The sequence below is a fragment of the Podarcis raffonei genome, chromosome 15, assembly GCF_027172205.1.
Source record: "Podarcis raffonei isolate rPodRaf1 chromosome 15, rPodRaf1.pri, whole genome shotgun sequence".
Taxonomy (NCBI): domain Eukaryota; kingdom Metazoa; phylum Chordata; class Lepidosauria; order Squamata; family Lacertidae; genus Podarcis; species Podarcis raffonei.
Window position 1 is genome coordinate 15194821 of NC_070616.1, and position 27657 is coordinate 15222477.

General features: G+C 44.6%; 1 protein-coding gene across 4 annotated transcripts; it reads right to left on the minus strand.

Moving 5' to 3' along the window:
- Positions 1–5582: 5582 nt before the first annotated feature.
- PSPH (phosphoserine phosphatase) lies at positions 5583–27538 on the minus strand. Of its 4 annotated transcripts, none has more exons than XM_053366475.1 (7): positions 27286–27538; positions 25378–25431; positions 11914–12069; positions 10264–10398; positions 9337–9482; positions 7514–7662; positions 5583–5780 (listed from the first exon to the last, which is right to left on the minus strand). In XM_053366475.1, the coding sequence occupies exons 2-7, from the start codon at positions 25401–25403 to the stop codon at positions 5670–5672; spliced, it is 723 nt and encodes a 240-aa protein (XP_053222450.1). In that variant the 5' UTR covers positions 25404–25431; positions 27286–27538; the 3' UTR covers positions 5583–5669. The 4 variants fall into 4 exon arrangements, with proteins under 4 accessions (XP_053222450.1, XP_053222449.1, XP_053222451.1 ...); XM_053366474.1 differs by having other exon boundaries at positions 25378–25436; XM_053366476.1 differs by lacking the exons at positions 25378–25431; positions 27286–27538 and adding an exon at positions 17887–18132 and having other exon boundaries at positions 11914–12065.
- Between the last annotated feature and the right edge of the window lie 119 nt (positions 27539–27657).

The following is a 27657-nucleotide window of genomic DNA, read 5'->3' on the forward strand; positions in this document are numbered from 1 at the left end:
TACAAATCTGTGATGAGACCACAGTTTAAATACTGTGTACAGTTCTGGTTACCTCACCTCAAAAATAATACTTTAAGAGAGAACTTGAAAAATCCATGGGGGATAAGGCTACCAATGGTTACTAGCCATTATGGCTGTGTTCTATCTCCAATGTATCACTAATAGGAAGAGTGCTGCCATTTCACTCAGATTGTGTTTGCAGGCTTCCCTTTCCCTGCCTATTAAGATCAAGCAGGTATGAATCTGAATTTTTCTTGATTTCCTTGTTTTATCTTTATAAACCACTTTTAGGGTTGTTGTTTTTACAATTATGTGGTGTATGAATTTTATGAAAAAAATAAATAAGCCTTCTCATTGGCCACTGAGAGTAGGGTGCTAGACTACATGGAATTTTGCCCTGATCCAGCAAGGCTCTTCTTACATTCTTAACTTACTTCTTCAGAGTTGGCATGTATAGGGTTGCACAGTAAAGTTTCCAGTTAAGTGGGAATCTTCCAGTGCAAATTAAGACTCATTTGTTGCTCAGACACAGGAAGTTGAAGTTCCATGCTACTGTCCATATTTGCCCTTATGGATCCAGTTTGTTCAGATCCAAATTTGTCTGTCTTGATGGGCCTGGGGCTGCATTAACTAATCAGCCAGCTCCATAGTGTCAGATAGCAAACAAAAGGAATTTTCCTAAACATTTCTATTCTCTTCCCTGCCCTTCTCAAAAATGGGATCTTCACTGTAATTTTTTTTCTAACTGACCAATCAGTTTGTCTCAACAAAATAAAGACTGCTTTGAAGTTTGTATTTGCTGAAAGCCAGGTCTGTAAATACATTTTTCCTGGGAATTTTCCACCTTCAAATAAGGCTTTGAGTTGCCTCATCTGAGGAAGCAACCCCCATTCATGTGCAACACCTCTGAAATGTGTCCCAAGCACATTTTGCACTGACCCTGATGGTCCTGTGTTTGCTTGTTCTATTTGTCAATTGTGGAATTTTCCCATGTGACCCTCGTGAACTTTCAAGTCTCCCTCTTCCTGAGGGGTAACTTCATTATCAGATCAGATATATAACAATGGTTCAGATAAGCTAACAGATTTCTCACAGACCTTTTGCAGCCTTGTTTTCACATTTGCTGTTGGGAAAATGGAGTCATAGGTGTCCTAAGAGGCATTTCAGTGGAGGCCTTGCAGGCTGTGTAGATGAAGACTGTCCATTCTCCTGCAGTGAAAATTCACCTGGTGCCATCTCCTATCTTGCAAAACCCTCCTCAAAGGCCTGAGTGTCTTGGTTTACCCTAGATTCTCATCCTCAACCCTAACCAAGCCTTAAGTATGTGTAATGTTTGGTGGGGTGACCTTCCATTTGCCAGCAACTCAATAGTCACTTCAGGCACTGCATCTCAGCAGTACTTGCCAGTGTTTCATCCACATCCCTCATCTTTCTCTGTTGTCCATCTTGGACTGTAAGCAACTTCATGAGGAGGATGAACCGAGAAAACAAATAAGCTTCCTTAATGTCACCAGGATGTGTGTTTGTGCATGCACACAAAATTAAGTTTCTCTCTGCAAAAGAGCAGCCATGGCTGGCATCCTCACCCCATTTACCTTGGAGAAAGCCCCACTGAATTTAGTAGGAGTTCCTTCTGAGTACATATAGGAGAGCAAGGTCAGCAATTTTAGGGGGCCCATGGGCCTATTTGAAATTTTTAGCAAGTATCATGGGTACCATCATAAAATGGCTGGCATGGGGCACAGGGGGCAGTCACAAAGTGGATGGTATACTAACTATGGTTTGGGACTTCTCTCTGACCAGCATGTGGGTGTTGTAACAATTACTAAGATACTAAGTGCACATGAAGCACTGAGCACTTTGAACGTGCTATAAATGCTCAGTGTTGTCTTAATATATACCTATGCATGTATAATCTCCAACCCTTCATGCATCTGAAGCAGTAAGATACTGCTTACCAAAAGCTGATGCAATCCTAGAGGTGTTGCTAGAGGCTATAAAGAAAAGTGGTCACCAGGTTTGTGTAAACACTGATGCTGTTTTCCCTACATAGTAGGGATATGTTCACAAATGCAACATTGTGAGTTTTGGCAAAACAATTCTCAGAACAGCAGGAGGCACAAAAGCAGCAGCAGCCAAATATGTGCATGGACTTTCTTAAAAAAACAACCGCCCTGTTTTAAGCAGGATGGAACTGATTAACTAGACCTCAAACACACACTGACCTGAAGCTACCTCTGGTTTTGAGGTTCCAAAGGGGTCACAATGTTCATTGGATGTGAGGGTCAAGCTGAAGAGGAAGATATGAATTGCCTTCCTGAATCAGGAGATTATAATCTCTTACGATTTGAATCATATAATTGTATGAGATCCTGAGGGCAGTGGCATAGCATGGAGGGGGCAGAGGGGCTGTTGCCCCAGGAGCAAAATTGGGATGGGATATAAAATTTCAGAAGAAAAATCAGCTGGAGGTTTGTTTGTTTTTTAACAAGCGGTGTACAATTTCATGAAATAAATAATAACACGTAATAAAATAAATGGCTGCCACTGCTATCCCCTCCACAGCTTCCCTCTCCCTGCAGGGAAGACCCTTCCCCACAACCAACGCTGCTGCCACCCAGTCCTGACAGGAACCATGGATTGGTGGCACAATATTTGCCTTGCTCCAGGCACTGGCAACCCACACTACACCACTGCCTGAGGGTCATCTAGTTCAATCCCCTGCAATGCAAGAATCTCAGCTAAAGCATCCATGACAGATGGCCATCCAACCTCTGCTTAAAAGCCTCCAGTGAGGGAGAGTCCACCACCCTTGGGAGTCTGTTCTGCTGTAGAACAGCTCTTGCTGTCAGAAAGTTCCTGATGTTTAGCTGGAATCTTTTCTATTGCAACTTGAACCCATTGGTTCGGGCCCTACCTTTTGCAGCAGCGGAAAACAAGCTTGCTTCATCTTCCATGTGGCAGCCCTTTAGATAGTTGAAGATGGCTATCGGCTATCGTAAATTGGATTCAAAGTTCCAGCTAGTCCATCACCCTGTCCAGACACATTCAGCTCAGGGGCCTGAGATTTCCCCACTAAGGACCTTTGAGTCTTGAGGAAGGAGTCTTCCCTTCAGGAAGGTGCTTTTGTTCTCTCCGGAGGGCTGCGGCTTCTCCTTGGTGATGGAGATAATGGAGACCTCTGTGATCCAATGACATGATTTGGTCAGGCAATTTACTAAGTTCCACTGTGAGAAGGGAACCAGGCAGAGGGCCTTCTCAGTAGTGGCGCCCTCACATCATGTCAAGGAAATAAACTACAATCTGACTTTTATAAGACATCTGAAGGCAGTCCTGTATAGTGAATTTTTAAATGTAATAAAACCACAGTAAGTTTTATAATTTGCTGGAAGCTGCCTGGAATTGCTAGGGCAACCCAGTCAGCTGGATGGAGTTTTATTATTATTATTATTATTATTATTATTATTATTATTATTATTATTAGCTACGGGGCTACGCTCAGGGTGGCAGTGAAGCAGGGTAGCTTGGTAACAGCTTTCTTAATTAGCTTTTCTACTTGATTTCTTCTGGGACTGAGCCCCAACATTTAGAACAGGTTCTGGGGTTGAGCTTTGATTGAAATTGTTAGCTAAAACTCATCTGCGGTACTTGATTGTGTGGAAACAAAAGAGCAAGAGTGAGTGAACGAGAGCCTCTTTTCACATTCCCTCGAACAGAAATCCTGGCACGTCCCGAGCTCCCTGGCTCTGGCATAATACGGCTATTGTTTCTGCCTTGAGCCCTTGAGTTCAGCAAGAGACGGTTCCCTGGGAGACTTTCCTCTCTCCCCACCCAAGTCACTGCTGCCGCCACTCTCTTTAGGAATTCTTCTGGGACCTGAAGATGTAGTTGGTCCCTAAGGATTTAGGCTGCTGCATATCTATTGGTTGTGTGTGTGTGATTGTTGCTCAAATATTGTTGGTGAAGAGCAAGGGGTAGAAATGCAAGAAAGGTTTGGGAGTGGATTGTAAAAAACTGAAGTTTTTTTCAAGAGTTTGTGCCTTGCAGTCAGTGACCTCTCAAGCCCTTCATGGGCTGGGCTATGAACTTGCTATTGTACACTATTGGATTACAATAGTTTTTTCTTCTGCTCTCTGTTTTGGAAAGCTGTTTGTCTTTCTGCCAGTTCTGTATGCATTTGGACGCCTCTTGAGATATCACTGCCCAATTTGCACATCACCTCCTGATATGGAGGAGCTGGTTTTCACCTCTGCTTGGAAACTGTTGGATGGCATTTTGATTTAAGATGGTGGAATGAACCATTCCAAAGTGCACTGATTTGGATATCTCTGAGGATATAGTTGCCAAATACTTGTTTGTGTTGAGGGGTGCATCCCCTGAAACCATAATTGGAAAATTGCTGTTCTCCACTAGAAAAGTTGGGTCTTTTTATTTTTTCAAAGTTCAGCAGCAAATTATCAGATTTCCTGAGGAATAGACTGTCGGGGAATCTGTAGACATCACTCTAAACTTAGATTTCTGCACTCTTCCACCCTGCTCTACCAATGGGCATTGGGCTCATCCAATATGATGTGTGTGAATGAACATATATAGCTGCCTTTTATCAAGTCAGAAGAGGTCCTAGAAAGGAACTTATAATGTATGCTGTGTTTCCCTCATCCCCCAGCCGAGGGGTTGTTGGGCAACATGGGGGGGGCTAGATGAGGGAAAGAAGGGCTCCCCATCCTGGGAGATGGTATGTTTGGGCAGTAGCACCTAGGCCCTAGGGGTTAGTGGAGCAGGCTAGGGGATACCTAAATTTTGTGGTGAGAAGCTCAGCATAGCAATCTGGGGTTACCACTTATGGAGTGAATTTGTGAGGGGTCTAAACACAGGCGCTTTAGATACGGTAACTGCTCCATTTTGAAAACCTTGTGTTTTAACTCTGGGGATGTAACAAATTTTCTTTATGTTGCTTTCAATGTTTTGTTTTGGTCTAGTCTAGTATATGAATTTTTGTACATGTTACTCTGCTGGCAAACTGCATTGCAAAATTTCAAAGGTTGGCTGTGTTTTGGTACATGCATTGCTTCAGAAAGTGTGAATTTGGTACTTCTAAATTTAAATGTAAACAGAATCCAATTTATTTCCATTCCCTCTCATTGTGTGGCTACAGAACCAACCTTCTTGGATTAAGAGACTAGGCTTTGAGGTCTTTTCTGACAATTAAGTGGTATAAATGTTTTATGAAGTAAAGTAGTAAGATGGAGTTGTTCTTGGGATATTTGGGTCCCAAACATTCTGTTCTTAGAAAGAAACCATTGCTGTCATTTGTGGAAGCCCCCCTCAGATATTACTGGACTCCAACTCCCATCAGCTCCAGCAGCCAGTATGGCCAGTGATCAGGAATGATGGCAACTGGAGTCCAGCAACACCTGGAAGGCCACAGATAACCTCTGGTCACATCCGGACCACCTTTCCCTTCCTTTCCCTTTGCTATGAGTTTATCAAGGTGCATGGAACAGAGCCATTTGCCATTGGAAAACCCGACATGTAGTAGAGGTGCACTGTGTAGCCAGAAATTAAAAATCCCAAATGCTCTGTTTGCAAACAACAATAATAATATGTTTAATTGCATAGTTATACATCTAGCTACAATACGTGTTAATAAAATAAGCCTAGTTCATAATTTATCGTTCCTCTAGTTCTTTCAGCAATTCGTCAAAATGGGTGATGTACCACTTGGCTTTCTCCTTGACCTGTTTCCGCACAACATTGCCTCCAAAGCCTATGAAACAGTCCTGGGGAAACATAAAAAAAGAAGAGATGGGCTGGTTATGTCTCCATTTCAGAAAATGCAGAGGACTATCGGGATTTCTCCTCCATTGGAGAGGTTAGATGGCCATCTGTCATGGATGCTTCAGTTGAGATTCCTGCATTGCAGGGCGTTGGAATAGATGACCCTCAGGGTCCCTTCCAACTCTGCTATTCTAGGATTTCTTGTCAAGGATGAAAGCGTATGTGAGATGGCGTGGATAGGCATACTCCATCCCCTGGCAGTACATGAGATGAAGTCAGACCCTGGGGGAAGCAGAACAGTTGCAGACAGCTGCTTAGGCATCAATAGATAAGGGCAGATGGGGAGTGTGGGAGAGTGTGGACTAGCCCAAGCTTCCCCAACCTGGTGCCCTCCAGAGCTTTTGGACTACAGCTCCCATCAGCCCAGCTGGACTATTCAGAGAGAACCAACTATTCAGCTAATTCATCTTATTAACAACCAAGCAGATACCCTGCAAATCCTTGCAGAAACCTGGCTGGCTTTTCCTGGCTCAGCATAATCTGAATCAGAAGCTGCTGCCAACAGTATCACCCTCCTTTTTTTTAAATCAATCATGTGATGTGATTAATATGTTTTTGCTGGAAAACGCCATTGCAACACAGGGCAACAGCCATGGCCGTGCTCCTTGATGCCAGTTCTTGATGCATTGGCTGCCTGCCTTGACCTATTAATTTGGATCTGATTCACCTCCCCTGGTAGATTCCAAAACAATCATTAACAAGCAGCTGAAATCATTAACCTGGAGCATGCATTTGTCTGGTTCTTATGGAAGACATGCAGACTTTTGTGGGGGTTTTTAACGCTCCTGATTTTTTACCTCTCTCCCCTTGCTTCTTTTGGGGTTGCCACATCCAGCAACCAGATGCTGGGGGAGTGGAGAGGTGCCCTTTTTCTTTAGGAACATGTGACAGATTGGTTTTGCTTAGGCTTAGGGTCTGACTGGTTGTCGTGCGAGCTCTTATCACAAGGACATCAGAACAGCTCTGTAGCTTAGATCAGACCAAAGGCCCATCCAGTTCAGGAACTTGTTCCTTAGGGCAGGCTGGCTGCAACTGTAGAGTGGGTGCCTTGCAATGTTGCACTATGTGACTCGTCTACGTTGCTTGAAATTTGAATCACAAAGTAGATTGGTTTGGGCAGAGAGGGCTGGCGGGGTGGGTGATTCTGCCTCCCAGCAGGGGCTAGGTTGGGTGGCCTTCTTGTGGTTGCAGAAAGGTAACCTTGTGGATCTGCACAAATTCTGGGCATTCTGATGCCAGAAAGAATCAACCATACAGAAGTCAACTCTGAGCTAACTCCTATGAGCCAGTGAGGTCCATTCACTATTGGCTAAGCTGTTGAATTTGGAGTCCTGGCTTCAAATCCATATCCAACAGCATCATTCACAGGGTATCCTTTGAACAAAGGAACATTAGCTGCCTTTTACTGAGTCAGACTACTAGAGAGCAGACTGGTGGCAGCTCTCCAAGGTTTCAGACTGGAGACATTCCTTGTGATTGAACCTGGGAGCATCTTCTGCATGCAAAGCTGGTGCTCGATGACTAAGCTGTGGTCTTTCTTTTGACAGCCTCTCTGTCCCTTTTTCTCTGCTTAACCTACCCCACAGAATAGCTGGGAGAACCCAAGTAAACAGCCCTGGGCTGAGAGGAGGAAGGGGTAGAAGGCAAATGCCATCACCCCACAGTCACTACTCACTGCAGGTGGGCAGGCTTCCATATCTGTTGCTCCGTCTCCAATCATCACCACCTTCTTAAACTGAAACTGCTCCTTCAGGTAACTAATGACTTGTCCTTTGCCACCCGACTCAGCAGTTGGCTGCGTCTCATCAAAACCGGCGTATTCTCCTAGAGGCACATCAGAGAGAAAGTCAGTCATGGAGAATCACAAGGAAAGTCAATGTTTGAAGGCAAAAAAGGGGGGGGCATCCCTGGAGGGAAAGGGTGGAGAACCTGGTGCCCTCCAGATGATGCTGAAATCCGACTCCCAACAGCCATAGCCAACATGGTCAGTGGTCAGGAATGATGGGTGTGGAACATCTGGAGGGCCACAGGTTCCCCTCCCTATTCTGGAAGGAGGGAGGGCGACAGTTCAGTGGATCAGAAGGAATTTTTGCCATGGTCCTGGTTAGGAGATGGATTCTATTGCAAAGAAGAATCTTCTCTCTCTCTGCCTATTTGTGTATGCACACAGATCTTCCATCCTGCCACAAGTTAGAGCAAGGATGGGGGACATCTGTGGCCCTTCAGATGTTAGGACCCTGAAACCCAGCATGGCCAATGACTAAGGAGGATGGGAATTGTAGTCCAACAACACCAGGAGAGTACTGCATTGACCATCTTCAGTCTAAGGGTTTGTTTTTAGTTTATGTATTTTTATTTATTAGATTTATATACTGCCCTTCATCATAAGATCTCAGGGCAATTCACAGAATTTCCAATATCTGGGAGATGTACCCTCTGATGTGGAAACCTTCCTTGCTGACACCAGTGTAGGGTATTTTGGCTCTATAGCGCCATAAGGGCAATTTGGGGAACTACTATTTCCACACACACACCCTTTGGCTCCCACACTCTCAGTCCCATCAAGATTCATGGTAAAGGACATTCCACATTCAAATAAATCTTCCAGAGTGGACCTTCTACATGCTGTGAAGGAAGGGGCAAAGTCATGTCCAAATAGCCTTATTTGGATCTTGTTGATAGAGGGCTTTCACCAAAGCCAGCAACCTAAAACCCGTTCATATAGTAAGAGATCCACCCATCTTTTTCCTCCAGTGGGCAATCCTGAGGAATTCTGCCAAAGCTTAGCTTCAGGCGTGTCCCTTGAGCGACCCTATTTATCCTGGCAACCCTGAAAGTTGAGTTTGGCTGCACAGCTGTGCTATAGTTAGCTGACAAAATATTTCACCTTGTAGAACTGTTTTATCAAGCTGCACAACCCACTTGGTGGATAAGAGACCCGTCTCTCAATGTGCTGACTCTCTCAGAGCTGCACTCCTTGACCCTCCTCTGTGCCAGTGCACCTGAGAGTTAAAGCTTAACCATGGGAAGGAACAGTTCTTTCCAAAGCAGCTGGGCAAACGGGGGCTTATCAGAAGCAGCAGGTCATTGGTGACGCTTTGCTTCTTTTCAATCTGGGAACCTTTTTTGGCAGTATTCTGGGAACCACAGGTCAGAGGCAAAAAAAGGGCAGGGTAGTGAATTTAAATTTATACAGTACTGTAAACTAGTTTCTATACTCATTCCTGCACCCCTTTCTATCCTCTGTCCAGGCAAGCAGGAAACATTATTTAATCTTATCTTTATATACTGCCCTCTCACAAAACATCAGGGCACCTGCATCAACATAAAAGCATCAGTTGAATTGCTTTCAGATGTTTTGATGTTGCTGTGCATACGGAGTTCAAGGACACATTCCAGCGAGGTAGAAAACACTTAAGAGTGCAAAGCAGCAAGGGGGAGAGTCCAAGGGCCCGGTAGAGAGAGAGCCCTGCACTCAGCCTGCCTGGGAAAGCTTACCATTGAAGTAGAACTTCAACCTGTTGGCAAAGACGTTTGCTGTTGGGATGTTGAGCTGCAAAGCCACGTGTTCCACGATGCTCTGAAACCCCCCGGAGATTAAGAAGACCTGGACACCTCGCTGGTGGAGCCGGTTGACTAGTTCCCTGTGAGGAACAGGAGAGGGTGGCTAAGGCCCATGTGTCAGGGCAGGATTCATTAAGATGCTTCTCTGTTGCCTTCTGCCCTGCCTCCCCCCCCCCTACACACACAGCTGCAGCACAGTGCAAGAAAGGCTTCCAGGCTCAGTAACAGGCTTCAAATAAAGGAATGGCCCAGGAAAGTAAGTGGCCATGGACTTCCTCACAGGTCTTCCTCTATGCTGAGCTATTTTAGATAGGATGTTTGTGAGTGAAGAAGAGTCTTGCTTACATGCAGGGAGCTGAATGACAAACCCCCCCCCCATTTTGTTCCTTCCAATTCTACATTGTCAGGCTTTTCTCTGGGACCCATAAGGACTGGGGTGCAATTGACTGGGGAGCATAAGTGGAGCAAACAAAGGGGGCATTAGATGCCAGGAGAATGGATCCACACGCTCTCCCTTTTGTTAGTTTTCACAATTGCTTTTTGCAGAGGGATCTCACCACAAGGTGAGGAATCCCTGATGCAGTTCGGTGGCTCCTTTCTCTCACAAGCGTGTCCCAAACAGTGTTGGGAAAGGGAAAGACAGATACAGGTTTCCTCCACTGAAAAGGACGCCTTCCAGCCTCTTTCTGCCTGGTTAAGAAGGTGGAATTCATAATTGTACAGTAGGCCTTTGATCCTCCCTACCCGCTTCAAATGTCGCTACAGCCAATTCTTCAGGAATCATAACCCATGAGGAGGAGATAATGTGGAAGACGTCTCCATGGATGGACATGGAGTCCAACTGTTCAGAATGCCTCTTACCTTATTCCCGGTGTTAACTGGGGCGGATGCTCCGATATCAATTTCTGCACTTGTTCATAGGAGGGGCGGATGAGGCCTAGCCGGGCAGTCAAAGCAGCCTTGAACGTTACAGTGCCACCCATCGCTCTTCGAGTCCTAAATTGAGATTCAGAGAAATCAGAGAAATGCAGACCAGGCTTTTTAAGGGCAAATATAAAGCCATCCAGCTGTGTGTGTGTTTGCTTTACATACACAAGTAGTTATGCTACGTCAAGGTAAAATGAAGTCTGCTTCACATCCTCATTTAAGAGGATGGCTGCTGGATCAGATCAAGGGCTGTCCACCTTCGTGGGCATAGCCAGTATTTTTTTGGGGGGGGGCAGAACCTCAGTTAGCTATGTATTTTTATGTATTGGGGGGGAGCTGCTCCTCCCTGCCCCCCTTTAAAAAAACCCATCTGTGTTTACTGCAGTATCAGTCACGATCCTCTGCTGCTGCTATTTACATGTTTAAAACTACACATGTAGCCCATTAATGGCACGGTCATTTTGACCGTTAGATGGCCTTAAAAGAGGATTAAATTGATAGAGGAGGAGGGAGCGACAGCATCAATCTGCAGCTATAGTGCCCAAATCAGCCTTAAACACTTCAGATGATTTGGATGGCAACTCCTATCAGTCCCAGATGGAGAAATCAAGGTGGGTTCCTAGGGGCTGCTGTGCGGGGTGAAGATTTAGCCAGCTGGATCCCAAGTGAATCAGGAAATGCTGCATTCCATTCTGCCTGATGAGTTCTGTGAAACTCTAAAATGTGTGGAAGCACATGATCTAGTTGTGTTACCTATGGTTTGGGGTCACCGTACAGAATAGCTCTACTAAGCCTGCCATCCCAAACCTTTATGCCATCCTGATGTTTTGGACGACACCTCCTATGTTAGCTGGGACTGATAGGAAGTGTAGCCCAAAGCATCTGGAGAGCTGAGCTAAACCAACCTCAGGCCTGCCAGGAGTTTCAGACTGAACCACAGGCATACAAGTTTTTCAGGTTGGAGAGAAGATTCCTGATTGGTTGGGAAAGAAGGATGGTTGCTTGCTCGTTCAGTATGCCAGGGAAAGGAAGTTGGTAAGTGCTCTCTGCTCACATAACCTTGTGGCAAAGCTAAGGAGGTATGGGCTTGGTCCAGAATGTAGATGGGAGACCACTGTAGAGCTTCCCAACACATGGAAGTCAGAGTCTAAGTGCAAAAAAGGGAAAAGTTTTAAAAGCAACTTCATTACACCTTACACAAACATGCAAGGATTGGCTGCTTTCTCTGCCAATGCATGGTAACAAGGTTTGCCAGTGGAGGCCCATGCTCAGCCTCAGAGCTTGCCTCCCCCCCCTCAAGAGGCTCCTGTCCTGAAAGGATGCTGTAGAGGCCAGGCCCAGAGGTGTCTCTGAGCCACTTCTCAGCAGCATCCCCCAAATGTTCATTCTTGCATTTAGGTCCTCCACCCCAAAGACTAGCCTTTACAAATTCTCACTAGCCTGCTTACAAAAAAGGCTTCCCCAACAGCCAGCTGGTATCAGGTATGGCAGGATCCGGGTCAGGGATGGAGCTCAACGCCTTTGCCCCTTGGGAAGGGAGGGGACAGATCTCTGTAGAAGCAAATGAGAGACAGCCTTACGTACATTTCGGCCACTGCGTCTCCGACGCCGCAGAATTTCGCCAGCTCGTCGATGCCTTCCTCTTTGATGACCGTGCTGTCCACATCAAAGCAGACGGCATCAGCGTTTTGGAAGACTTCCTTCAGCTCCATAAGAGAGGACATCCTTTTGACGGGCTTCCTGTGGTGGGAGAGGAAGATGAGGTCGTTCTGGATATCGGCACACTGAACCCTGTGTTGAGCCATCTTGGAAAAGGGTCCTGTGGGGCTGGTAGCTTGGTGCAGAGAGGGAGAAGCGAGCCGTGTGACTCCTTTTTGAGAGGGAGTGGGTGGCAGCAGAGGGGGGCGGAAGTGGCTGCTGATTTGCTGGCCATGGGGGCAGCGCAGGAGTGGGCAATCAGTCAAGGTTGGCTCCCTGGCTGAGTTAACCCTTCCGGGAGCTGCTGCCTTCACTGACGTAAAGAGTCAAATAAGAGATTTTGGCATTTAGTGAACCCCACGGAAGAGAATGCTATTCCCTCCAGTGCTGGCCGCCTCCTCTGTCTTCACCGCCATCCAAACCCCCTGCAATCACAGTGCAAATGCTTTCATCAAATAATCACAACAGTGTAAAGTACAATAATAAAAACAGCTTAAAAACAAATTACAGTCACAAATAGAGTGGATCTTAAATTTATATCAGTTGTCTAAGGACAGGGTGAAGAGGTGCGTCTTCAGCATAGGATGAAAGCTGTATAGTGAAGGTGCCAGACACACCTTGGTGCCACAAAAGATGCCCAAAGAAAGCACATTTTTGCAGAACAATTCCCCTTATAAAATACTGTAAAAATGTTATTTCCACTAATATATGCACTTATATGTATACTTTACTCCAGTACATGTATTTTTGTACACATTACTTGACTGGAAAACTGCATTGCAATATTTCGTAAAGTGTGAATTGTAAAGCATGGCTGTGGATCAGTTCACATTTTGTTTCAGAAAGTGCAAATTAGGTATGTTCACTTTTAAATGTGTACTAAGTCAGGTATCTCCCCCTTCTATATAAACACCCCAGGGATCAAGGCGGGACAGCCCTCCACACTAAGTCCCCCAAGGGATGGCATTTGCCTGGGGAATATTCTTAAGAGTGTTGTTGTTTAGTCATGTCCAACTCTTCGTGACCCCATGGACCAGAGCACGCCAGGCACTCCTGTCTTCCACTGCCTCCCGCAGTTTGGTCAAACTCATGCTGGTAGCTTCGAGAACACTGTCCAACCATCTCGTCCTCTGTCGTCCCCTTCTCCTTGTGCCCTCCATCTTGCTCAACATCAGGGTCTTTTCCAGGGAGTCATCTCTTCTCATGAGGTGGCCAAAGTATTGGAGTAGGGGTAGCCAATATGATTCCCTCCAAATATTGTTGGACTTCATTTCCCAATGGTCAGGGGTGATGTCAGTTGTAGCCTAACAACTTATGGAGGGCCCCACACCAACTACCCATGTACCTAGAGCAGCCTTTCTCAAACTGGGGTCCCCAGATATTGTTGGACTACAACTCCCTGACCCCTGATCCTCGTAGCTAGGGATGGAGTTGTAGTCCAACAATATCTGGGGCCCTAAGCCTGAGAAAGGCTGACTTAGAGGCTTCCAATTTCCTTGTATTGCCCCTTGATGATACCCTGATACAACGGTTACCACTACAACAGACTAGGAACTGGCTGTCACATCACTTTTATTGCCACTTTTATTGTTCAAAGAATATTTTGAAGCATCATTTGGTCTTGAGAATTCTATACAGGGGCAAGCAACATGGTGGTTGTTGGACCACAACTCCCATCAGCCCCGGCAGACAACACAGCTGACAGACAGGGGTGATGATGGGAGATGCAGCATCTGGAGGACACTACTCTGCCCTCCAGATGTACACTGCAGTTCTCAGGGTTTCCTGAGTAGGGTGCAGCTATGAACGAAGGAGGTTTACATTTGTTGTGGTGCAGATACAGACAGACTCTGAAAGAGTCTTGCTGTCCTGGTAGGCCTCATAGCCTGCTTTGCAGCCTTGACTTGCCTGTTGATTCTGAGCCAGGCAGAACTGCAGTGGGGCGGGAGGAGGGAGCTTTGACTCTGGGGCAGGGCTGGGACACCTTGCACAGTGACGCATCATTGCACAATGGAGTGAGCAAGGCACGTGTTGACATCTTTGGAACAGGCCCAGCTACCTGAGGTTTTTTTCAGGCCCTAGTGAAGGCTGAACATCCAACCAGAACCCAGAGCTCTGTGCTGGGCTGCCAGTTTTGAAAGAGCGACCCTGGAGGGCAGTGCCAAGGCATCTGCGTCATAATGTCCTCAAATCATGATGTAACACCCACCGTCCAAGGCTAGGTTGCAACAGGACCCTATGATGCAAGGCAAGGATGAGGTTGCCAGAAAGTGACGTTGGCGCCAAACATACTGCAAGAGGATCTTCTTCAACAAGCCAATCCTTCTTGCAAAAGTTGAGAAGCTTATGGAGACTTATGGTCCTGCTGCTCAGTCAGAACCATGAGTCTGGATTTTTCATTTTTCCAAACATGGACATCGAGGGTTAACATCAACCTGGTTCTTCCAGATACTGTTAGACTACAACTGCCATCAGCCCTAGCTGGTGTATACAAAACACTTTTGAGATTTTGCAAAGTGGAGGCTATGGCTTCAGGAAATCTACAAGCAAGGCTCTTCTCATTTTAGAAATGCACACCTGGCTTCAAAGCGTACGCAGATAATGCAGTTTCATGAACTGTATTTCATACTGACCTCTAGACATGGCTGCATATGACCAATATGCAAATGAATCCAATTCTAGTTCCCCTGCAATTCTTTTGGACTTTCTTTTCCTTCACTTCCTGCTCACCCATCCCCAAACCTTCCTTTTTATCAACAGCAGCCAGCCCCTCCTACCCCTAAGCCCTGTTGGATTTTTTCCTCTCCTATCCAAATGGTCCTTTCCCTAAACTTCCTTCACAGCAACTGCACTGTCAACACCCTTCGGCTTAGATCTTTCCCTTGAGAACCCTGGATGTGTAGGAGTATTCTGTGGCATGAGAAGCAACTCAGCTAATGGTATATGGAAAAAGTAGGAGCTTGCAGGCAATAGCAAGAGCCAACGCAACCCACCGAACTATATGATGCTCCTACAGCCATGTCCAATGGCCAACCAGGACCTTGATAATCCCACCCTGATTTTTGCTGGCTGCCTGGGATTACGATAAGAGGGAAACTGCCAACCACTTCAATGACCATGATCCATGGATTGCGGCTTGCATTTAGTTTGGTGTCTCCCTGTGTTGGGCAGGATCAGGATTTCATGGGGCACAGAGAGATGTTACAAATAGTCACAGGCTGTGATTTGTAGAAATAAGAAGCATTATTATTAACACAGTAATAAAAAGATGTGGTTTGGGATCAGCGCTTTGCATCATTATTATTATTTATGCCTTTGTAGAAATGACCTTAGGACAGACTTCACAAACCTGCCCACCCCTCCTGGTGTTTTGGACTGCAACTCCCATCAGTCTCGCTGACATTCAGAGGCATACAGCAGAGGTAGGACATAGCCATTGTGGCTAGTAGCCATTGCTAGCCTTATCCTGCTCTGTTTTGGGGCTCGTCCACACCTGCTCGTCTCACCACTTCTCCCCCGGGAAAACCTGGTCCTTACCACTGAATCGGAACAAACATCAGTCAGGTTCTCTGCGGATTGACGTTTGCTCTGATCCAGCAGTAAAGGGTGGGTTTTCCTGGGGCAAGCAGTGGGGCAAACAGAAAACCTCGTAGACCCTTGCTTTCTAGGCATGGAACAAGCAGAAGTGTGGACAAACCCTTTGTCTAACCTTCTTTTAAATCCATTCAAGCTAGTGGGCGTCACCACCTCTTGCTATGTGGTTTCACTGTATTTTCTTTATTTTTGTTTATTTCTGTACATTTATATCCCACTTTTCTTCTGTCATAAAACCCAAGGTGGTCAACATGCGGTTCCTAAGCAGTCTCCCACAAAGACACTGGCCAGACCCAAACCTACGTAGTTGCAGCAAGGTGATGGTCCCATTCCTGGTCTGCTAGGGGTGCGGATGAAAGAAGAAAGACGAATGGGGGAAGTGAGAATGAATTGGATTGCTTTGTTTGTTTTATTGTTCTGGCATATGGTGTTTGGGAAGGGTGAGCTCAGCATCCTGTTTCCACAAGGACCAGCCAGATTCCTCAAAGGAAGCCCACAAGCAGGACATGAACACAATAATTTTAATAAATAAACTACTTTGGGACCAGATCTTGGGTAAAAAGCAACAACAACAATAGCTTCTGAAGTGAACCAGTAATTACAGCACACTTCAATTTATGATTTGCATTTGACAGATTGCATGAGAAGTGTTCATTTCCCCCTTTTCTATCTTCAGAAAACAAGTCATACCATGCTAGTCATAAAATCTGATTCCAGCCAGGCTGCAAGCTTTCTGTGTGGCATTTGGTATCTGCCCTTGGAAGAAACCCAGCTTCCTGAGAACTTTAGATTTAAAAATAAAACCTTCAAGTTTCTAGGCCTGGTGGAGGCATAAAATAGCCTGGATGCGAGTAGGTCCTGGAAAGCTTGGAATTAGCAGGATCTGGGAGAGGCTTCCTGTAATCAGGGTGATTCCGTGGTCTACTTATGAATCCCAGTTTGCTGGGTGTCCATATCTCCCCAGCCCCACACTTTCTATGCCCTCACTGAACTGCTGACCAGTCTGGGGCATTGTCCTTAGTGCTGAAAGGCTGAGAAGGGCAAACAGTTCAGTGAGAAGAGAGCATATACAAACAGATGTTGCAATCCTACACCAAGTTACATCATATGCTTCCCGCTGGAACAAGAGGGCCCTTCTGTGTGCATACATAACTGAGTACAGGATTGCAGCCTTGGGAAATGGGAGGGCTCTTACATAATTTATTCTTCCAGAAGAATAGTCTTTCTTTTAAAAAGCCTCCCCTCCACATTAGCTTGTGTTTTCTCTCTGGCACGGATGACTTCACTCAGATCGGCTTTTAATGCACTCACTCTTGTGGGTAAAAGACCTGAACTGCTTTCTTCACTCAGTGTGCAATTAACTAAGTAGCTTAAGGTTGCGGTTCTAACCCTACTTACCTGTTGGGAGTAAGCCCCACAGGATTCGTTGGGACTTACTTCTGAGTAGGATGGTTAGGAATGCACTAATTTTAAAAATTAAAGAAGGTAGGGAAAAATCTATGGAAAATAAAAGATAACAGAACTTTTAGTGACAATAGCTTAATGTAGTATTTGCCAACTTGGTGGCATCCAGCTGTTTTGGACTACATTTCCATCAACCCCAGCCAGAATGCTGGCTGAGGCTGATGGGAGTTGTAGTTCAAAACAGCTGGATGCCACCAAGTTCGCAAAAGTTGACTCAGAGAACCTCCATGGTCAGAGAGTGCATACCTCTGACAGCCAAATCACTGGAATCGCCATCGCTTCTTGAGGGCTTCCTGGAAAGACTGTCTGGCTAGACACTATTCGACTAGATGGACTTTTTCTCTGATCCAGCTGTTCTTAAGTGTTAAGAAGCAGGATCCACCTGCCATCCTCAGAAAATTCATATGGAAGTTGAAATTTCTGTTTGTTTCTAACCAGTACTGTTGATAGTTTGAATTTAGCTTCTCTCTGACCCATCCTTCCTCAGAGGGAAAGCAGAACCTCAGAGCGAGGCATCCTGAACATCCTGCATGCATCAGGACAGATGCTGATGCTTTGCCTGTTCAGGATTGCATCATTCATTCATCCCTTCATCACAGAGAGGCCCTGCACTTTTTTCATTCCTGCAAAAAAATTAGCCACCAGCAGAGGGGTCCAGAAGGCGAGTCCCTGTGCCAACTGTCAGATCTAAGGAGCAAACTCGGAACCACAAAGTTGGAGGAAGCAAAACAGAAAGAAAATCTGGGAAAGGGGGAAAAAAGAAACCACCACCCTCACCCCCAACTTCAAACAGCCGGCAACTTACAGGACTGTGGAGCCTGCTGCAATTTTAGATGTCAATACCGGGCACCTCCTGGCTGTGCAGGCGAGAGAAGGCTCAGTGAAACCCTTCAGTCACATCGATGCAAATGCACCCAGCAATCTGGAAGCCGGCCACATTTTCTAAACCAGCTTTTGCTGAGTAAGCGACAGTCCTCCTCTGTTTTTCCTTTCCCCCTTTTTAATCGCTGCACACATGAAAGCAAAGGGCTCTGCTGTTTACAGAGCGAGGCTTAGGAAAGAGAGGTGTAATTTTGCACTTTGAGAGGGAGGAGCCCCTCAAACCCAGCCCTGGAAGCTCCCTGATTGGCTCAGGAGGAGCCGGCAGAGAGAGAAAGGCGAGGAGGTGGAGATTAGAAATAATAGGCTCCAGATCTCTTCTTGGAATAAGTCACCTTGAACTTGCAAAGTCTGCAAGAGAGATTGTCAGGTGATATCCATATGAAATGGACAGAGCTAAGCTCAGTCACAGCCATTCGTTTCAATGGGTCTACTCTGAGTAGGGTGAATATTGGATACATTCCAATCCATCAGACTAAAGGCCTTTGCAGATGACACAGAATGGAATATCACAAATAGGAGAGCTGCGGGGGAAGGCTGATGGGCCAAAAAGGCAACTGGCTGCAGAGTTCAAGAGTGGTTATGCTGAGCCCTGCAAGACGAATGTGGTCATATTTATTTATCTAACAAGTTTTCTATACTAATCAACAACGCCATTGAAACAGTTTACAGAAACCATTCGTCAAGCATACAAAACAAGCTGATATTGAAGTGATATTAAAAAAATACAAATAAAGCCAGCAACTTTTAAACAAATATACATACAGTACATGCTTAGATGGGCTTGCTTAAACTGTTTTTTCAGCAGGTACTGAAAACAATACAGTGAAGGCTCCCGCCTGATGTCAATAGACAGGGAGTTCGAAGTGCTGCCACACTGCAGGACTGATTCTTTGCAAGTGCGGAATGAATATGATATGGCCCTTGTCAAAGTGCCTGTTCCATAGAGGCAGGAGAGTGGGCACATACATGTGGGGTGAGGTGATCCTTCAAGTGAAGGACTCAGGGATGTTTTATCTGAGGAGACTAGAAGGTCTAAAGCAGAGCTTTCCAAACTTCTCATGTTGGTGACACATCATTTCGTGACACTGTAATTCAGTTTTACTAGCAAACCAGAGGTTAAACTAACCCCTTTCCAGCCCCTACTCACCGCAGCCGGCACACTAATGTGTTGCGTGACACATAGTTTAGGAAGCTCTGGTCTAAAGTAGCAGCAAAGCTAGCTTATCAGCAGCTGGGGAATCTGCCCCTCCACTTGGAAGTTTCCAAACTTTCTTTCTAACTCCAGTGAACTGAGATGCAGGAGCGCAGATGCACTGGAGAAAATCCTGGGATGTGCTCTGTGCAACACATTCACATTAGCTGACCAAGTGTCTTGGGCTACCCACAAACACCCTCGACCCCCTCCCTTGCAACTCAGGGCCAAGGAAGGAAAGTTTATCTGCTCCTACTTTTTTCTTTTCTTTTCTCTTCCTACAGACGAATCCCCAAAAAGCTTCCAAGGTGCTCAGAACACAGCCTCAAAACTTCTTGAAATTTAATTTCAGTTCGAGGCAGTGACCTCTTAGATTGTATTTCAAGGGGCTTTTAATTCAGCTCCCTGTTTTGAGGTAGGATATCAGCATAGCACATTCACCATCAACTTGCTTCTTTCAAACTAAACAGCACTGCAAGAAAGGTTCACAAAAGCCAGAATTCCCATAAAGGCCACCCAGGCACTCTGGAAGCAGATGGCATCACCAAGAAGGCACCAAGGTAATGACCACCCCATGTACTAGGTCCCAGCATTGGGTATCCAGAGGTATACTGCCTGTTTGGACATCGAAGCTCAATTCCTGTTATCAGGGCTAATAAATAGGAATTATAGGGGCAGGAATTTATCTATTTTTTTTTCATGATCAAAGTTTTTTTCCCTCTATAGGACAAAGTTCCTGTGGGACAATTAGCTCTATGTGACTCCTTCAAGCCAGCAAATCTACATTCCTTCCATTAAAAAAAAAAGAAAGAGGATCCAGGTATACTGGCTAATCTGAGGAGAAAATCCACCAGTCATTGGATGGATTATGAATTATCATTGCAGTCCATTCTTCAAGACATGTATCAAAGCAGTGGTTCTCAAAATTTTTGATCCCATAAACTCATTCCCAGTGCCTCCTCCCCTATAAAAGGCATTATTATTATTACTGTGGAACGTCCTCCCATCAGATTTCAAGGAAATAAGCAACTATCCTACTTTTAAAAGACGTCTGAAGGCAGCCCTGTTTAGGGAAGTTTTTAATGTTTAATGCTGTATTGTGTTTTTAATATTCGATCGGGAGCCACCCAGAGTGGCTGGGGAAACCCAGCCAGATGGGTGGGGTATAAATAAATTATTATTATTATTATTATTATTATTATTATTATTATTATTAATAGTGGTTTACATGACCCACTAAGGAAAATAATAACACAGTAAAATGCAAAACTGTAACAATTAATTGCACATTTATTCAAAATCCAATTACACCTACAGCATTTAGTTTAATTAACTCAACAAAACTGATGAACTGGATCCAGTGATGCCAGCTTTTTAAAGTCTGATAGTCATTTATGCCCCCAGCGCCACCCTGCAGCCCCCTTGCCTCTTAGTGCCCCCCAAGTGATATCAACGCTCCCCGGGGGGCAGTACCACCCCCTTTGGGAACCACTGTATCAGAGCAAAACTCACATCAATCAGATGTAGGACATGATCCCTCGCATGGTTAATGGAATTCTAAATGTTGTTGATTTCACCATGATAGAGTTAAACATACCCCACTGAAATCAACAGGACTGGAAATTTAGCTGTATTGCACCTTAATAATGCCATGGCAATGGACCTCTTGTTGTCACTGTCACTCTTAAAGGGCCCACTTTTGCGTGTGAAAGCAACAAAGAGCCTTGTAGCACCTTAAAGACTAACCAATTTATTACAGTATGAAGCTTTTGTGGACTCACACCCATTTCACCATATGCGGGAAGCAAAATCTTAGTTGGCAGGTATATAATGGAGAAAATCTTAAGTTGGGAGTTGAAATGAGATGCAAAGATTGCTGTGAGTGATAATTAGAGTTTAAATGTGTGTTAAACCGGCACAACTATTACAGTTAAGATTGCAGATAACTTTCTCAGCATTGCTAAGATGACTGTATGATAAATATGGGTGTGAGGATTTTTGGGCTCTTCAGATGTTGCTGAGCTCCAACTCATCCTTGGCCAATGGCCATGCTTGGTGGGGCTGATGGGAGCTGTAGTTCAGTGACCACTGGAGGGCCAAGGTCTCTCCCCCCCCCCCCCGTGCAGTGGTGCAGGCTGCAGTGAACAGGGAGTGAGCATGCCACACCTTGTCTTTACAAGTTTTGGGGGGGCAGGGAAACTTGTGGGGACATCTTTGTTACTTCTTTCCGGTTTGGAACTTCTCACCCTGTTCCTGGATCATGACTCCTGAGCACTGTGTCTGCTGCTGAGCCTGTACTGATAATTGCCTTAATAAAGATCTCTGTCGTAAATAAGACAGAGATCTTTATTAAGGCAATAATCAGTACAGTACTTGTAAGTAAGAGTTCCCCGTTTGTAAGTTTTAGGTGGCCATTGGCTCTGCTGAGAAGCCAACTCCATCAGGCTTCACCTTCTCTTAGCTGTTGCCTGGCTGCAGCAGCGGCAGAGGAGGAAAACAGGCCTGCTCCATCAGTTCTGCTAAAAGACCAGCTCCATTGGACCTTCACTCCATCAACTGTCCCCCAGAAGCAGCCGCTTCAACAGGTCACAGCAGAGGGAGCACAAAGAAGCAAGGCCTCTCTATTAGCATTGGGCTCCTTGAATTATTTCCATTCCAGCAGCTGCTCCTTATGAGAAGTTTATAACTAAGAGCTAGTGTCTGAGGTTGCTTTCTCCCCTTTCTGCCTTCCAATTGCTTTTCCTTTCGCGTTGTGTCTTTTAGACTGCAATATTACTGATCTACATAAGCAGCTCTTGGAACCTAAGAGCACTCTGCACATGTATGAAAAGCTCTTTTATTGCTTGCTAAGTCTTCCAGAGCTTAGGTTTGGCCCTGAAACCGATTCCAGAGTTCAGCTTTGTTTTGGACTTCGGACAAAACTAGATGTAATGTAGGAATTCTGTGATTGGATCTCCCAATCCCCCCATACCACTCTTTTATTAATGATTAAAAGCATCCATAAGAGAGGAAGAATTTTAATTAGTACTGCAGTTCCAACTCATTTTTCAACTCATTTCCCTACACCGTGTCCCAAACAAATATCAATTGTTCTCTGCCCCCCAAAAGCTGTTATTAGCCAGAGAAGGGGAGAAAGGTAGAAAACTGAGTTTTTGAATCCAATGCTTGTACAGTGGTGCCTGGCAAGATGAAAATAATCCGTTCTGCGAGTCTCTTCGTCTTTTTCGTCTTGCGAAGCAACCCTATTAGCGGATTAGCGGATTAGCGCTATTAGCGGCTTAGCGGCTAAAAGGCTATTAGCGGCTTAGCGGCTTAGAAAAAGGGGGGGAAAGCGAAAAAAATTGCAAGACTCGCAAGACGTTTTCGTCTTGCGAAGCAAGCCCATAGGGAAATTCGTCTTGCGAAGCGCATCGAAAAACGGAAAACCCTTTCGTCTAGCGGGTTTTTCGTCTTGCGAGGCATTCGTCTTGCGGGGCACCACTGTACAAGAAGAGCCCTGATTCTTGATCAGACCAAAGGTCAATCTAATCCAGCATCCTGTTCCTACACTGGCCCAGCAGATAATTTATATAGACAGGATTTACCGTATATACCACTTAATCATCAAAATCTCTAAGCAGTTTACATAAAAATGCCTCTCAGAAGTCCGCAAGCAGAACCAGAGTGCAACAACACATTTGTGTTCCTCAGCAAGCAATATTCAGAGGCATACTATCTCCAGAATGTGGCTAGTAGCCAATTATAGCCACTGTAAATCATAATGCCCTGTGGCATGTCCTTCAGCTGCCCAGATAAATTTGTGAACATCCTCCACAATATTATGACAGCAACCATCACAGATAACAATGGCTCTCAAAGTGAACCATTCACAGCGGGATGAGGTGTTAAACAGGGATGTGTTATCGCCCCAACTCTATTTATTATTTTCATTGCTATGATCCTACACATTTTCAAAGGGAAACTCCCCACCGGGCTAGATATCATATATCAAACAGGTGGATTGCTCTTTAACTTAAGTAGGCTGAAAGCAAAGAGTAAGGTTACCATAACTTCCGTCATAGAGCTTCAATATGCTGATGACAACATAGTGTGTGCACACTCAGAGGATGACCTCCAAACCATCCTAAATATCTTTGCAGAAGCTTACAAAAAGCTTGGCATATCACTCAACATCCAAAAGACCAAAGTGCTGCACTGACAAGCACAAAACAACCCCTCTGCAGCGCCACAAATCAAACTTAACGGTATAACCTTGGAAAATGTCAATCACTTTTCCTACCTGGGCAGTTATCTTTCCACAAGGGCCAACATTGATGCAGAAATCCAGCACTACCTGAACTCCGTGAGTGCAGCTTTCTCCCAACTGAAGTGCAGAGTGTTTGAGGACCGGGACATTTGCAGGAAAACCAAAACGCTTGTTTACAAAACTACTGTACTACCAACTTCATTGTAAGCTTGTGAAACATGGACCACTTATAAATGCCATCTCCAGCTCCTCAAAAGATTCCATCAAGAGTGTCTCCAAATTTTTTTACATATCACTTGAGAAGACAGGCAAACCAATGTGAAGCAGCAAAGATCACCAATGTGGAAGCAATGATTCTTCAACATCAACTTCGTTGGACTGGTCATGTTGTTCAGATGCCGGATTATCATCTTCCAAAGCAACTACTCTATTCCAAACTTAAAAATGGAAAGCATAATGTTGGTGGTCAATAAAAGAGGTTTAAAGACTCTCTCAAGGCAAATCTAAACAAATGTAGTATAAACACTGACAATTGGAAAACACTGGCCTGTGAGTGCTCCAGTTGGACAACAGCCTTTACCCATGGATTTTGAAGACTCTCGAACTCAGGACAAAAGTGAGAAATGAACTAAGAGGAAGGCATATTTGGCAAGCCCTCTCCATGATCAACTCCCACCCGGAAACCTACGCCCCCACTGTGGAAGGAGGTGTGGATTCAGAATTGACCTCCACAGCCACTTATGGACACGCCGTTAAGACCATGTTCATGGAAGACAATCTTACTCGGCTACGAGTGATCACTAAAGACGATAACCCTTTCCTCCATGAATTTGTCCAATCCTGCTTTAAAGCCATCAAGTTGGTGGTCATCACTGCCTCCTGCAAGAGTGGGTTCGTTCCATAGTTCAGCTATGTGCTGCATGTATAAAGACTTCATTTGGTCTGTTCTAAATCTTCCAACATTCAGCTTCATTGAATGGCTCCACTGAGTTCTAGTATTATAAGAGAGGGATATGATGGTCTGACTAAGGGAGTGTTCACATTAGCAACCTAGAGGGCACTGATGTTTTTCCCTATGCAAAGAGAGATGAATGGCTTACAGGATTACAACTGGTATGAATCACAGAATCATAAAATTGTAGAGTTAGAAAATGTTGTGAGGGTCATCTAGTCCAACTCCTGCAATGCAGGAATCTTTTGCCCAACGTAGGGCTTGAACCCACGATCCTGAGATTATAGTTTCATGCTCAATCTACCAATCGGGGACATTCCAGCAATCACGAAGCTGGTTTGAGAAAAAGAGCATCAAGCAGTAGTATCTTATAACAACCTGCATTTTGGACAACCTCATGTGAACATACATTAAAAACCCAGCACAGGAAGCGCAGTAAGTGTGCAGTAAACCAAGTATGAACACAAACTTCCTGACTGGGTATGGCTGCATTGCCCTCTACTGGTTGGCTATACACACAGTGCAGATAAACCCAGTGCCCATCATAGACAAATAGGCAGTTTACAGATTGGGAGGGCAAGGAAAATGATGTATGAGCTTCCCTTCAAGTGGTTTAGGAAAACATCAACCACATCCTGGAAAAAAATCTTCCTTCTAAGTTAGTCAAACATGCCAACTGCAATCATGTTGACTCAGAATGAGGCCCAACTGAATGGCAATGAATCTAAGTTAATTTTACAAAGCTTTTATCACAGGTGAGACTAACCTGTGGACTTCCAGACACCAACTCCCTTCACCTCCAGCCAACATGACCAATGATTAAGAAAAATGGTCCAACAGTTCCTGAAGAGCCATAGGATTCCTATTCCTGATCCATGGGCATAACAACAGTAGCTAACTTTACAGGGTTGCTTACACAAAGCATTTACACAAACAAAGGCAAAAAACAGAAGAAATAAATGTCTATAAAAATGTAACCAATGTAACTTACTGAAAAGTTAGAAAGAGAGATTTTGGTACCTGTTTCCTCTTTTCTTGAAGCACATCACACCATGAAGGGACCACGATGGAATTCTAAGCTGAAAGTATACGGGAAATTGCTAAAAATGTGTACACTGACACCTGCTATAGAAAAGTTGAATATTACTTTATGAGATATTAAATATTAATATCTGCTGTGAAAAACATCTCTAAAATATCACACCCTCTGCTAGTGACTTCAGATGGTGAGAGCTGACAGGACAGGTGCCAAAATGGGACTACAGTGGTACCTTGGGTTAAGTACTTAATTTGTTCCGGAGGTCCATTCTTAACCTGAAACTGTTCTTAACCTTAAGCACCACTTTAGCTAACGGGGCCTCCTGCTGCTACTGCGCTGCCGGAGCATGATTTCTGTTCTCATCCTGAAGCAAAGTACTTAACCGGAGGTACTATTTCTGGGTTAGCGGAGTCTGTAACCTAAAGCATATGTAACCCGAAGCGTATGTAACCTGAGGTACCACTGTATTAAAGCCACATCCACACCCTATATTTAAAGCAATCAACTTCCTCCCAAAGAATCCTGAAATTTATCAATTGGAGAGCTACTATTCCCAGCAACCTTAACAAACTATAGTTCCCATAATTCTTTGGGGGTAAAGCATGCAGCTGGATCAGGCCACAGAGGGCCCATCTAGTCCAACATCTTGTTCGCACAGTGGCCAACCAGATGCCTGTGGGAAACCTGCAAGCAGGACCTCAGCACAAGCCCTCGCCCATCCTGTGGTTTCCAGAAACTGGTATTCAGAAGCATTGATCCCTCCAACAGTGGAGGCAGAGAAGAACCATTGCATACCCTCCAACTTTTCTCTGATGAAAATAGGGATGTCCCATTCCATAATGATAATTTTACTATTTATACCCCACACATCTTACCGGGTTGCCCCAGCCACTTCCAACATATATAAAAACATAATAAAACATTAAACCTTTAAAAAAACCTTCCCTATGCAGTACAGGATTGCCTTCAGACGGCTCGGGGGTCAGACAACTCCATACCTTCCAACAAATAGGGGCATCCTAAGGAAAAGTGGGACATTCCGGGATCAAATTAGAAACCGGGACAGTTTCTCTAAATCAGTGACATCCCTAGAAAATAAGGACATTTGGGAGGATCTGCCATTGTGGCTAGTAGCCATTGGTAGCCCTTTCCTCCATGAATTTGTCCAGTCCTCTTTTAAAGCCATCTCAGCTGGTGGCCATCACCACCTCCTGTTGGAGTGACTTCCATAGTTTAACTCTGCTGCCGCATGGAAGGGATATATATGCTTGTGCACATGATTGTGAACTTCGTACATGCTTTTTGTGACTTATCACACTTGCTCCTTCTACCAGTTCATGGATGGTAGAAATAAAAGCCTTTTCTCCGAAACTATTCCTTGAGAGTCTGTTGACTCCCACTTCCCTTTCCCAGGCGCAATATTTTTCCCACCCGAGGGCAAAGCCTCATAAGGCTACATTTATTGGTGCGTTGGCCGGGAAAAACAGATTCCCTGAGGGCATGTATCTTGCGGATTTCCTCAATGGTCAGTATTGTAATCCTAGGGCTCAGTTCTGTCCTATGCGGCTCTCAAAGCCTTCCCTTCTGTTTCTTTCTGTCTGCCAATTCACATCCTTGCATTGTGCTGCTTCTATCCCAAGAAGCCACATGGTTCTACATACTGAAACACTCTTTCAGACTGTCTGCTTGTCCACTTTCTAATTCCTTCTGAATTCTTCATTCTCCATACCACCTTCACAATGAACTGCAGGGCAGAAACATTTTAAGTAAATCAATAATGCTGTTAGAAATGCTGTTGTGAGTCCCTTTGGAGACCCTGCTCAACAATCAGGATGCAAATTTAACTGATAAAGAAAGCCAGATGGAAAAGTTAAAATATACATACTTACCCTTGATCTAAAATGACACAAGTTGCTTGGACTGTTCCTGAGTTTCACCACTCTCAATTATTTGGTATTTTGTTGTGTTTTTACTTATCAGAGAACGAGTGGGTCACAAATAATTGCAAATAAATAAAATTAGACATATAACCCGTAATTCTAGTATTTAATCAATGTAGGATTTAAAAAGTGTTATGTGCTACACCAATACATTAAATACTTTATATAACATATTATGTAGTAATATGCCAAACTAATTATAGACATAGCATGAGTATTGTCTATGATGTATGAGATACTATATATTAAATCATTATGCTACACATATTTTTGTGTATTTCATTAAAAAATGTATTTATCTGTATATCTATTTATCTGTAT